The 12,303-nt window shown below is 38.1% G+C and overlaps 1 protein-coding gene across 2 annotated transcripts in view; it reads left to right on the plus strand.

The window, feature by feature from the left end:
* The first annotated feature begins 263 nt into the window (after nucleotides 1–263).
* DTX1 (deltex E3 ubiquitin ligase 1) overlaps nucleotides 264–12,303 on the plus strand; it is a 39,635-nt gene continuing 27,595 nt past the window's right edge. For both annotated transcript variants that reach the window (XM_072415310.1, XM_072415311.1), the window contains exons 1-3: nucleotides 264–698; nucleotides 1,180–1,869; nucleotides 9,621–10,311. In XM_072415310.1, the coding sequence (XP_072271411.1) occupies nucleotides 1,614–1,869; nucleotides 9,621–10,311 (947 nt within the window). In that variant the 5' untranslated portion in view covers nucleotides 264–698; nucleotides 1,180–1,613. The remainder of the gene's footprint in view (nucleotides 699–1,179; nucleotides 1,870–9,620; nucleotides 10,312–12,303) is intronic.

Consider the following 12,303-nt stretch of genomic DNA (forward strand, 5'->3'; position numbering starts at 1 on the left):
ATAGATATAAATATACACACACATATATTGTTTTAGATGTGGCTGCTCGGTATGCAGTGTGTTGCCATTCCGGGTGATGATTGTAGAATGAGGTGTGTGAGTTTCCCTGCGCTCTATTAGCTTGCAGGGGGCATGATGAGTGCTTGCAGCAATGTGAGCCAGTGACCCTCCCTTTGCTCCCCTTCCTTGGTCTTTCCAGTCGGTATTTGTATGTCCCTGGAGACAGAGGGAAGGAAGGACTGCCATGCAGGGAGGGCTCCGCTATTGCACAGGTGGGGGATGGAGAGGTACATGGAAGGTATGGGGATGACAGATGGAGTCAGGGTCGTGTTGGAAGATGTATGAAGAGCCCATTGCTGCCTGTACAGGGTGTGCAGCCCCTCACATCCACCGATCAGGGGTACAGCCCCCCTTATTGATCAGGAAAACTTAGCCCGATCACCCCACCCCTTGGGGATCGCACTGCTTTCCGTGCACGGATCCATCTGAACTACACAATCCCATCATCAATATATCTGACGGCTGCAAGATTGGCTACCTGAGCACACCCACCCGGGGCTCTGCCAGGGGAGGAGGGGGGGACATATATGTCAGCCTCCTCCATCCCTTCTACAAGCCCCTGGGACAGCTGACAACACTGCGCCCCCGCCATCAGGGAGCTCACAATGTATAATGCTGTGATAGCACATGAAACCATGGTGAGTATCTCATCATATCTCTGTATGGGGATTGTCTATAGAATGATCCCTAATGAAAAGAGGGAGCAATCACTGTATTGTGTATATGTGGGTATGGAGGGGGTGGGGGTCCCTTTCTGCACCCATGGCCTTGGAGGGCTCATTTATGTCTCTGTGTATCTGTTGCAGTAGGATGATGCTGTGTCTCTCTGTATTACCAGGACAATCAGTGTATGGTGTTCTGCTCATTATATACACTCTTGTCTTCATGGAGAGTATCAACCATTTGTTCTTCATTAGTGAAAGGGAAAGACAGCTTTTTATGTATTGCATATATATCTATCTATATATATATATATATATATATATATATAGATATATATACAGCATTCCATGTTCTTAGGATGGCACAATTGTACATATATTGAGCATTGCAGTGTGACAGGGCTTTATCATATCAATACATTACAGTATGTCATTTTATTCTGTATGTCTTCTATAGGAACCTGAATGCATATCTGGGTATATGGACATATCACCACAAGAGCTGACAATTGACAATCAGAGCTGAATTCAGGATTAACGTATATTTCAATGTATCACAAGGCATAATGACATTGAACACCGTTTGCCACAGAAGAGCCAAGGCAAGAATTAATTATGTGATTTGTGAAGGGCCCTGTAATTGGTCTGAGAACGTATTTGCTTTGGCCAGCTTCACATCGCCTATTCAATATGAGACCCCTTCTTTATCAGCTTTATTTGGCGAGTAGTGTTTAGCATTTATCTTGACAATTTTTAGACATGAAAGCTAAATCTGAATGTATAATTTGACCATCAACCCTAGCTGCAGCTTTATTTAAAGCCTTTCCACTGAAAAGCTTTGCAGTACACTTACTCATCTTGTCTGACACCACAACTAAAGACTTGTTTGCCATGTCACGTCCCAATGTCCTGATGCCAGTTACTGGTCAGAATTTTGGAGGTCAAGGGGCACCTCCACGAGTTGTGGTTTGGGAGTGGCTGAATGAGCATGGACGCTGGAGGCCATATACTGCAACAGTGTGCCATCATATTGAAAATGCTCTGCGAGAAGATGGCCGTGGACGAGTGGCATTAGGACAGGTGGATTCACAGCTAACACCATACGTCATTGACTTGCAGACCATGCATCAGTACCGCCAGGATACAGGTAATTGTTGGGGTGAATCTTTCACCTTTATATCCTATAATATGTAAAAACAAAGGTAGTTTAATATAATGTAAAGTGCTGGCTATATAAACTACAATTAGTATTATATATGTCACATTTAATTTGTAATCTTGTAATGTATGTATGTTAAAGTGAACCTGAGCTTTGCCCATGCAGTTCAAAGCCGCTTTTGCCCTCCCTAGCTGCTTCATGTTCCAATTTGTATTCCCTACACTATGTTCAGCCATTAAAAACCAAAAAGAAATTCTGTATTTGTGGGATTTTAAGTGACTTTCAAGTCACTTATCTTCCAAGTGACAGTGACTATGTTCAGCCATTAAAAACCAAAAAGAAATTCTGTATTTGTGGGATTTTAAGTGACTTTCAAGTCACTTATCTTCCAAGTGACAGTGCTGTTGTTTGATTGGCTGCTCAGTCAAGTATCTTCCAAGTGACAGTGCTGTTGTTTGATTGGCTGCTCAGTCAAGTGTCAAGTATCTTCCAAGTGACAGTGCTGTTGTTTGATTGGCTGCTCAGTCAAGTATCTTCCAAGTGACAGTGCTGTTGTTTGATTGGCTGCTCAGGCACCCAGCACTGTCACATAGGGTGAGGAGAGCCTTCAGTCCTCTATGTCCTGACTTGAAGCCTACGCAAGGCTTCCTCCATTTACCCAAAGAATTACTGGGTAACAATAGGAAGGTAAGTAGGTTCAGGTAGGTAGATTGGCTGTTAAATGAACTTATTGCTCAGGTTCACTTCAAATGCTTTGATTTATTCATACATTCAGGTCCTAGAAGCTTTCTTCAGGGAAGGAAAAGGATGACTTCTAATGTACGTTCACTGGGGGTAAAAGGGTGACCAAGCTGTTCAGCATATTTGGGCTGGAGAAAAAAGTGAGGGCACTACCTTGGCTATATGTGTCTAATAGGGGTTAAAATCACTTAGGTGGCTGGTCAAATTTGCAATGATATTGACAAGTAAAACAGTTCACATCTAAAGTCCAACTTTAATGATTATATACTGCTAAATCAGCATAGTGTACATATGTGAACGGGCATTTCTATTACAGTATTGTAAAATAAAACCTTCATCCAAAATGAATAATTATTACATTACTTAATTAATTATTTCTTGGGTGGAGGGTGTTTGGGGTGTCCTTCTTCAAATAGATGTTTGCCTTTGCAGTGTTTATGTAAATTCCTCCTGCTGCAAAGATCAATGCCTGCCAGAATTCATTATAAAACTTGTCCCCAATGGGTAATCATCAACAGAAAGACTTGCAGCGTCATGAAAAAGTAATAGTCAGAGGAACTGTACTGGATGTTCACATTACACTACAGAAGTAAATATAATTTTACACACAGATGCTCACATCACTTTCTAATAAAAGTAAATATTTCAGGTTAATGTCTACATTCTTGGTTGTGCAGAAATGTAGTTATCCCAAACATTTACAAGAATAAAACAGTTAAAAATTAAAGATGTATGCTATACAGTTCTAGAAATTTGCCTGGACTACCACTGTAACATAAATTGTAGGAAGGGTGATCTAACATTTGTGTTCCTGTGGAACTTTTAAGAAGTTCAGAGCACCTTATATATTGCAATTTGTCCATTACTCTAATGGGCATCTCTACTGACCATAGTGGGGCATCCAGGTGGGATGGGAAAAGACCAAGAAATGCAGCTGAGCTTTAGGGGTCCCAGGATGCTCTAAAGGGAAGTAGAGAATGCTTGTGTGTCCCTAATGGTTTCTGCTTAGTATAGTAACTGTCTGCCACTGAATTCAATTCACTACAGTATAATAGATTGTTCACTTTCACTACCTTTGATATTGGTTAATTGTCATTGTTTTCTATTCAAATGTTTTCAATTGCGAGGTTTAAGGAGATTTCTTATTAGGACAGTCATATGACATGGAGATAAAATATCTTGTTTAATGAATAATGGCTAACAGTGGTTAATCAGCTACCATAATGTCAAGCAAAAAACAGTTCCACACTTATATAGGAGGCATGTTTGTGGTATTATGATGAAGGGGTTATCATCTCTAGTCATCAAGAGCCATGATTTGCACCAATTTTTAGTATTTCTCTAATTGACAACAGTAAATGAAGTAAGGAATGGTTTGTAAAGAGTCCCAAGATGAGCCTATCATTTTACCACAATCTGACCTGTATGTGGCCCTTGAAAACTGGAGTTGAAGACCTCTCCTTTTGAGAGACAATAGGTTACATATGACTGATTGAAAAAAACAGTTTAAATATATATTTATGCTAAAATGTGTATCAATCTTTGAACTGTCACCATGATAAAATTTAGGACATTATTTCTTGCTCTCTTGCTCTCTAAAACTAAAAAAAAGCCCAGAGTATTATTGCAACATTTTGGAACACCTTTTCTTAAGCAACTCAAGTTCTTTAATAGGATTGGGTGTGTTTAAATACCAATCCAGTATTCATTCACTTAAAAAACTTCCACCAATAATAGGTTCTATCAGGGCTGGCAGATATGATGGAAAACCATTTTTCTTTAAAGTTACCCGGAACTTTACTACTCCTAACGGCAGACCTGAAGAGAAACCACCTGTCTAATATCATCCCACAAAATAATTTCCATATCCCTTTGTCCTGCAACATTGCTCACAGCATACCAGGGGGGGTAAAAAATTTTTTTGGGGGGTGTAAACTGTTCCAATATATATATATATATATATATATATATATATATATATATAGTATATACTATCTATATATTTATATATATATTTTTAATTTAATGTATTAGTTTTTTATATCCTGTAAATGTATCCAACAATTACAGTATTAAACAGACATACACTACCGTTTGCAGGTTGAAGGTATTCATTCAAAATGTCATCTTCTAGCTCCCAAAGAAAGAACATTTATTAGTATATCGTGGAAGAACAATAATATATGGGTGGCAGCTGGGAAGTGGTTAAGCCTTTGGTTATATAACACAAACTGGAGAAAGCCTGGAGCAATGTTTTTCTAATAAAAGTATTTCAGTTCTTCTGTTAGCGTATTATTCTATTAATCCATTCATGCACGTCTGGTAGCTTTAAATAAATTATTAATGTGTAGATCTACTATAAGATGTAGGTTAGAGAAAATGTGGGCCCTAATAATGCCATAGGAACCTATTGTATAGGGCCACTTCTTTCTGCCTATCTATTAGGATGTCATTAATACAATACAGGAAAACTATTTAGACAGAACCAATTTTAAATAATCATGTCATGTCATATCAGCTCCTATTGTATCAAAATCCTGGTGTCCCCTTCTTAATATGTTTAATATATTAGATAGAAATCAGAGCAAAGCTTTACAACAAATATAAAACACATAAAAGTTCCTTCCTATCAAAATACCAGTTTGAATTTTGGCATTTTCCTATTTTCTTAATATATACCTAGTTTAGGAATCAAATTCAGAAAGTGTGCACATACCCTGTTTTATGCTCTTTTAATAAATGGATGAATGGGAAGCAGAAAATGCAGTGAGGCTCTGCAATTCTGCAATATGTAAACACTTTCTATGCACCTCTTTTAGAAGGCACATTAAAATGTTGTCCCATTTTTCTGCTTTGCTGGCTTGTTTGGTATACTGAGTTTATTAATAATGAAAACATAATTATAAAAGTCACAGTCCAAGCTGTTCCTTTTGGATATAGTATGCTAAATATTAGGATTTAACTATTACAATGCAGATGTGCAAATCATGTGCAGAGATACATTTACAATGTATTTCCTATTCAAAGTGTTACACACAGCCGGGATCCTGTGTCTGGACCACAAGAATCTAGGTGTAGCTGTGTACACTATGTAAATATTCCTGATTGGGGGCATTTGCATGGACTTATGTCAAGTGATGATGGATTTTTTTTGTTGCAGTGATAAAGTTCTAGTCAAATATAAAAGGCAAAAATGATTGTAGCTTTGTTCATGATTCTATCATCAAACATATTTTTACATTTCAATAATGCAGACAGTAACATGGGCATTAATGCAACAAAGGCGTGAAGCCAGTGTAAAATACAGATTGCAAGGCCTATAAGGGATAACATGTTGTCAACATCAGATTGTGCAGAAAAACAAGTTAAAGATAAAGTAAAATAATCAGATACATCTTAGTAAATTCAGTCAGTGTTTTAGATTCTGGGGGTTATACCACATTACATTTAATTATTGGGCATTACATTTACAACCCTTTCACACCTGAAGTGGAAATCTGCACAACTGCCCACTGCAAACTCCATCGCATGTGGCTGCGGCACTAATCTTCAACAGCAACCATGGGGCGAAAACAACTTTTCTTCCTTTCTGGGGCCACACAGCAATCTGCCACAGCCACCTGCAAAAATGGTCTGAAAAGCCCTTAACTATTATATTTGATTGCTTTTTTAAAGAAATTTTAAACATACAATACTGATAAGTTTAGAAGACTGCAACACATGCTTATTTAACATGTGTGCAAAAGATTGAGGACCCAGCATCAGGATAATCAGGATAATTGATTTATATGTATGAATGTGGTTTTACATGTGAAAATTAGTTTGTATATAATTGTATATAATTGGGTATCTGATGTTTGTCAAACACTGAAGAGGCCTGCCCAGGCAGTATGAGACAAGTGTAATGTCTCCAGCTATTTATATATCTCTTCATCAGAGGTGGGGAAGATGAATGGGGAGATGTTTGTACCAGCCTGGCTCATCAAATCTTATTCTTTTACATTATTTACACCTGTATAAATATTGTCTTATTTTCTGCTATCTGCCTTTTACAGTTTTGCATACATTGGGTTTGTAAGTCAAATTCATCAGTGATCGTGTGGTTATGTCAAAATGTTTATTCTACTGCATCATGTACGGCAGTGTAACACAATACAGCTAGCTTTACCACAAGCCCTTGTGCAGCCAGTTCTCCTGCCTAGGGACGCTTTAAACAGATTGGCCTTTAGGGACAGAATCAGCTCATACACAGCACACACACTTCCCAAAAGGATTATTAATTATCTGCTTGTTGTTGTGACCGCAGACCTGCAGACTCAGAAGAGAGGTGTAATTTGTGCCAAGAGATAGGAAAAATATGCAGGATATCTTTCTTTCTCCCTTTTTCTTTCTTTCTTTCTTTCTTTCTTTCTTTCTTTCTTTCTTTCAAGCTGCAAAATCTCTGAATCACTGCTAACGGTATATACCAGGTTGATTTAGGTTTGCAATGTAACAATCTATGTTTTTTTTTATCTACATATCATAAACAGTTATTTATGAAACCTAACTAAAGATGAAAATTAAATGAATCCACACACAGAGAAGCTTGATTCCTTATCAAGTGATCATAAAATCTTTTTACACACTCCTTATTACCCAACATTCACATCTACTACTGAGTGAGTGGCTGTGAGGTGGTAATTGTTACTGTCGGGTGACCTCCATGGAGGTTGGTAGAAATTGGATAAAAATGGTTAACCCACCTTCCTTGCTAAGTTTATTCCAGCCATAAACATGGCTTTTAATGGAATGGAACCAAGTAACATTAATATTGGTAGTTTGACTGAATTGGGTTGATGATATTTGTAATCTAAAGCTGCCCGAAAGTGATCAAAATTGCCTGATTTCTATATTTGTATTGATTGCCTGATAATTGCTTGAAAATGGTAAATCCCCCCCCACACACACACACAAAAAAAGAGACAGCCATGCACTTATAATCTGAAAGTTATATTGCAAAATAGTGTAATGCACACTTACATAATACAACTCATTTTACTTATGTGTGCTTGGTGAATATTCTATAACCAATGTGGTGCCTGCTTTCTTGTCTGGTTTCTTTTTATGATTTAGAGCTGATTTGTAAGCTTTAACAAATTGTAGATCCAGACAACAGTAAAACCGAAGACTCAGACCCTGTCTTTTATTACATTAACTCACCCGTGCATTCATCATTATTGAATAATTTAGGTTATTTTAGACCTAATTTTTTGACAAGAGGCCCATTTATGGAAAACAAAGGGCTGACATTCTTGCAGATAGTAAATGTAAGTTGGGGTATAATAATAAAGTATTTGCAGCACCACTGCTTTATATGCACTGATTTATCAAAGTTTAAAACATTGGAAGTAAAAAAAAACTCCTGTTGATCTTACCATAAAACAAGTTCTCCTCTTGTTCAGCAGATTGCTGAATATGTTATAGTGAGAAAAAAGGGGATTGTTCTATGTCCCAATAAAAGAGAACTGGGTGGGGCTGACAACCTGGCTTGTGCGACAGTGGCACTGGGTTGTCAGCATGAACAGTTAGTAGCTCACTGGTTTTCTGATAGATCATCAGGTATATTTCTGTACTTTTCACATATTTATTTATTTTACCCAAGTATTCACTTTATTAGGGCAGGAATAAAAATGGTTTGTGCTGTGACCACATCCATGTGTGTACAGTCATGGGACATTTACCTTTGTTTCATAGGTATGAAGCGTTGGTTAAACCATCTGATATTGTTCAACAGATTTTCATGCTAGAAACACATTTTGTGGCCTGCCTAGGAAAGTTGCATGTATGAATACTAAGAACAGTATGGAGAATTAGGTTATTACTTTTAGTTATTACGAGGTAAAGCTCAGTAGTGGGTTTTACATGGATCCATATCAATAAGATGCTCAACTTATCAGACAATTTAAAATTTACAATTTTTTCACATTGAATGACCACTAAGGTAACCTTGGTTGGAGCTTAGGGGCCCAGTGAGAGTCTAGGGGTACCAACTACAACCTTTATGGTCCTGCAATAGACCAGGAGCATATTACACTTGATGAAAGCTGTTCCTCATAAGCAAGCAGGGATGGATACGCTTGTAGGTTGTTGGTGTCTGATGGGCTAGGGCAGTAAAGACAATACAAATGGTACGGTTTCTTTGTACCTGGATAGACAATTCAAACGGTGGCTATTGCAGTCCTTATCAATATCAATTGAAGGAATGGGGTTGTTGAGGTGGTAGTAGAAGTGGTGGTGAAGGGCACAGCTGTTATCTTGCCAACGGTCCCTTTCTACCATCTTCTCCAAGTTATAAATCCTGTATCTTTGCATTGTAGTGAGAAAAGTCTGCACACTGCTACAGGACTGAGTTTTAAAGTCAGAATAGCTATTCAGCAGAAACAGATTTGGCAGCCAATTTTTATTTGTCATCTATTGTAGATCTGAGACAGTATACTAGAGATTGCCATTACCTGTATGCGCTGCTGCAACTGTGGTGCAATGTCATAGTGTCATGTTGTTAAGCACTTGCTCATCGTGTACCTGGCCTCAAAGGAATACTTCTATTTTGTTCAACGCTACTTACAAAGTTATATAGACCTTTCAAAAACAGCCCTGTGCTATTATGATGGTTGATTTTGAAGGGGCATATTTATAATGCAGTGATTGTAAGTTTCACCAAATAATTATTGATTGTGAATAAATGAATGTCATTTTAAACATGTACACCTAAAAGATTCACCTGCAATGCATATTTGGTGGATGCCAATCTCTCTACTTCAGAAATAAGTCTTGCTAAAAACCTTTAATCTGAGTTGTGATGGACATGTATGTCAGGGTTAGAGGCTGTAAGAGTTGGATGTGTCATGAATTTGTTTTTTTTGCAAATTTAAACAGTTTTAATGAACAATATGTTATTTTGGTCCAAGTATAGCTGCCGGATAATTAAACTTGCTTATCTTTCTATTTCTACTAACCAGGTACTGTTCGTCCAGTAAGGCGTAGTTTCTTTGAACCATCATCTGCTCCTGGCAAGGGTATAGTATGGGAATGGGAGAATGATGCAGGATCCTGGACACCTTATGATACAGAAATCTGCATTGCCATTCAGAATGCTTATGAGAAACAGCATCCTTGGCTGGATCTAACCACTCTTGGCTTTTGTTACTTAGTACATTTCCATAGCATGTGTCAAGTCAACCGTCAGACTCATCGGAAGCGGCGGCTGAGAAGACGCATGGATTTGGCATATCCTCTTACTATGGGATCCATACCCAAGTCTCAGTCATGGCCAGTTGGGTCTGGCTCTGGGTTACCCTGCTCCTGTCCACAGTGTCTCTTAGTAAACAGTACTAGAGCTGCCTCCAATGCTATACTAGCCTCCCAGAAGATCAAGGTTACTCCTGGACCCCCACCCAACTTGCCACCTCCACCTCCTCCCCCCGTTCACCCTCCCGGGTTAAGGCAGAGCAATACATACAGCGGTGGTGGTGCTGGATGGGGCCGAACAGGAGAAGGCGGACGGCCTGCAGGAGGAATCAGAAATAGCTCAGGATTTTCCCGAAGTCAGAGTGTACCAGGATCAGCCCCATACCCAGGACAGAACAACCTGAACAGACCAGGAGTCCAGAGAACAAGTGGAACAAGTAGTAGAGCTTCAATTCCTCCAGGGTAAGTCTAATCTATATTTTTTTATTAGTGAAAAGTGTGCTAATACCAAACAAACCTTTGGTTTGCAGGCTGGAATACTTGTTTGGTTAGTTTTACATTAAACTAGAATTGAAGTTCTTTAAAACCTTTTCCGAACTTGACCTTGCACAAAAACTTTATTATCTCTTCATGTGCGAGATAGCAAAGACCATAGGGGTGAAGTAAATTATTAGCTAGCGATTTATTTATCAGCAGCAATTTGTAGGTAACCCTAATGAGCTAGAACTATACAGGTAAATTAAAAGTGGATATCGCTGTTGATTCTGTCCTGGACATGAAATGTTGCTACAAATTGCTAAGAAATATACAAGATAATGATTACACAGAACAAGTTGGATTTGCTTCATTTAAAAAAAAAGAGAAGATATCACTACAACTTGGTGTCTGCATACACTTTTTTATTTAATTATTGCGGGGATTACATAGGTAATAAAAAAAAAAATACAATTGACATCAGTGCAGCTGGACAATAAAACAACATAAAGCATTCAATAGATTATAACAACATTGGAGGGCCATTAGACAACAATCTATACACGTACCAGGTTGTCTGCTCAAACGTTTTAACTGTTTAGCTGTTTAGTATAAACCCATAAAGTATACATGTAAGATTCACACTCTGTAAAGAAACCATCAAGTTATGTCTCCTTCTCTAAGGTGGCTTCAGTCCAGTCCATCCGGATGCATACACTTTTAAGAATAAGGAGTAGCAATACTGAAGGCCAAATAGGACATTTTTTCTAGAAAACTTGCAAATAATTAATCCTGTTCCTTTTGAAGGATACTGTAGAAAAAAGGGGTCACCTACTTTAGAATGAAAAATTAGTCACTTGTATACACACAATAAGTCAGTCCAGATGGTAAACATCCAAGGGTATAGAAAGGCAATGGAGGGCATTTATAAATAGTGGTGCAAAGTGGCAGGTAAAGGTGCTGTAAAAAAATGCATTCTACAGATCACATATTGCCAATTTTTCAGCAATGTTATAAATTTAGTCTTTTACATACAAGCCCACTAAAAAGACTATACCACAGGTAAGATATTGATTGGCATGGTGGTCAGTGGCTAGACCTCTCACCTTGAAGTATTAGGGTTAATAGTTCAAATTGTAGCCAGGACATTATTTGCATTGTGTTTGGGTATGTTGGGTTGCATATCCCAAAAACATGCTGAAAAGTTATTTGGCTTCCCCTAAAAATGTCCCTCTTGACTATTTAGAGGATTGGATTATAAGCTCTTCTAGGTGCATGAATATAGACTCTTTAAAGTGCTACATAATTTGTTCATATTTAATAAATACATAATAATAATAATGAAAAAAGGGTCTGACATAAAATGTATGGCTTACTATGGGACTATGAGCAGGAAAGCTCAATGACATTCTCTTTTCCTATATTTTACCAGCTGTGTTCACCCATTATGTTCTGTGCAGAAAGGGCTTTCTTGCCTTTGCACATGATTTTGCTGTTGGTTATCTACAGCAAGTTTATGACACATTGAAGTATCATCCCATTCTTTTAGGCAATATCACCAGCTAAACCTAAATTCTCCAGTAGGAGTTTTGTGGAAATTCCAGGTGGAAGTTTTTGTTCCAGGCTACTGAGGCTTCACCTTACTACAGTATTTAAGATAAATATACCATCTATTGAGTAATATATGAGTAATGTCCCCACTTACAGTGGAGGGCTGATGATCCTTTCATTGTACATGATGATGTCAAGATACCTGTAAACAATGAGGGGAGACCAGTTGTGCAGCAGGTAGGAAACTTGCAGCAGTGAGGGATGAAGTGAGTATTTAAACAAAGGTTTAGCTGTACAAACCTGTTCATGCACAGAAAATATAACCATAAACTGCAATAGTAGCATATAGGAGCCCTAGAGGAAAAGGGAGAGAGAAAAAGAAAGAAAAGAATACCCGAAAAGAAAGGTGAAGGTGCTTAAGCCCTCATA

Source organism: Pyxicephalus adspersus, chromosome 6 (assembly GCF_032062135.1).
Source record: "Pyxicephalus adspersus chromosome 6, UCB_Pads_2.0, whole genome shotgun sequence".
In the NCBI taxonomy this organism is placed as follows: Eukaryota; Metazoa; Chordata; class Amphibia; order Anura; family Pyxicephalidae; genus Pyxicephalus; species Pyxicephalus adspersus.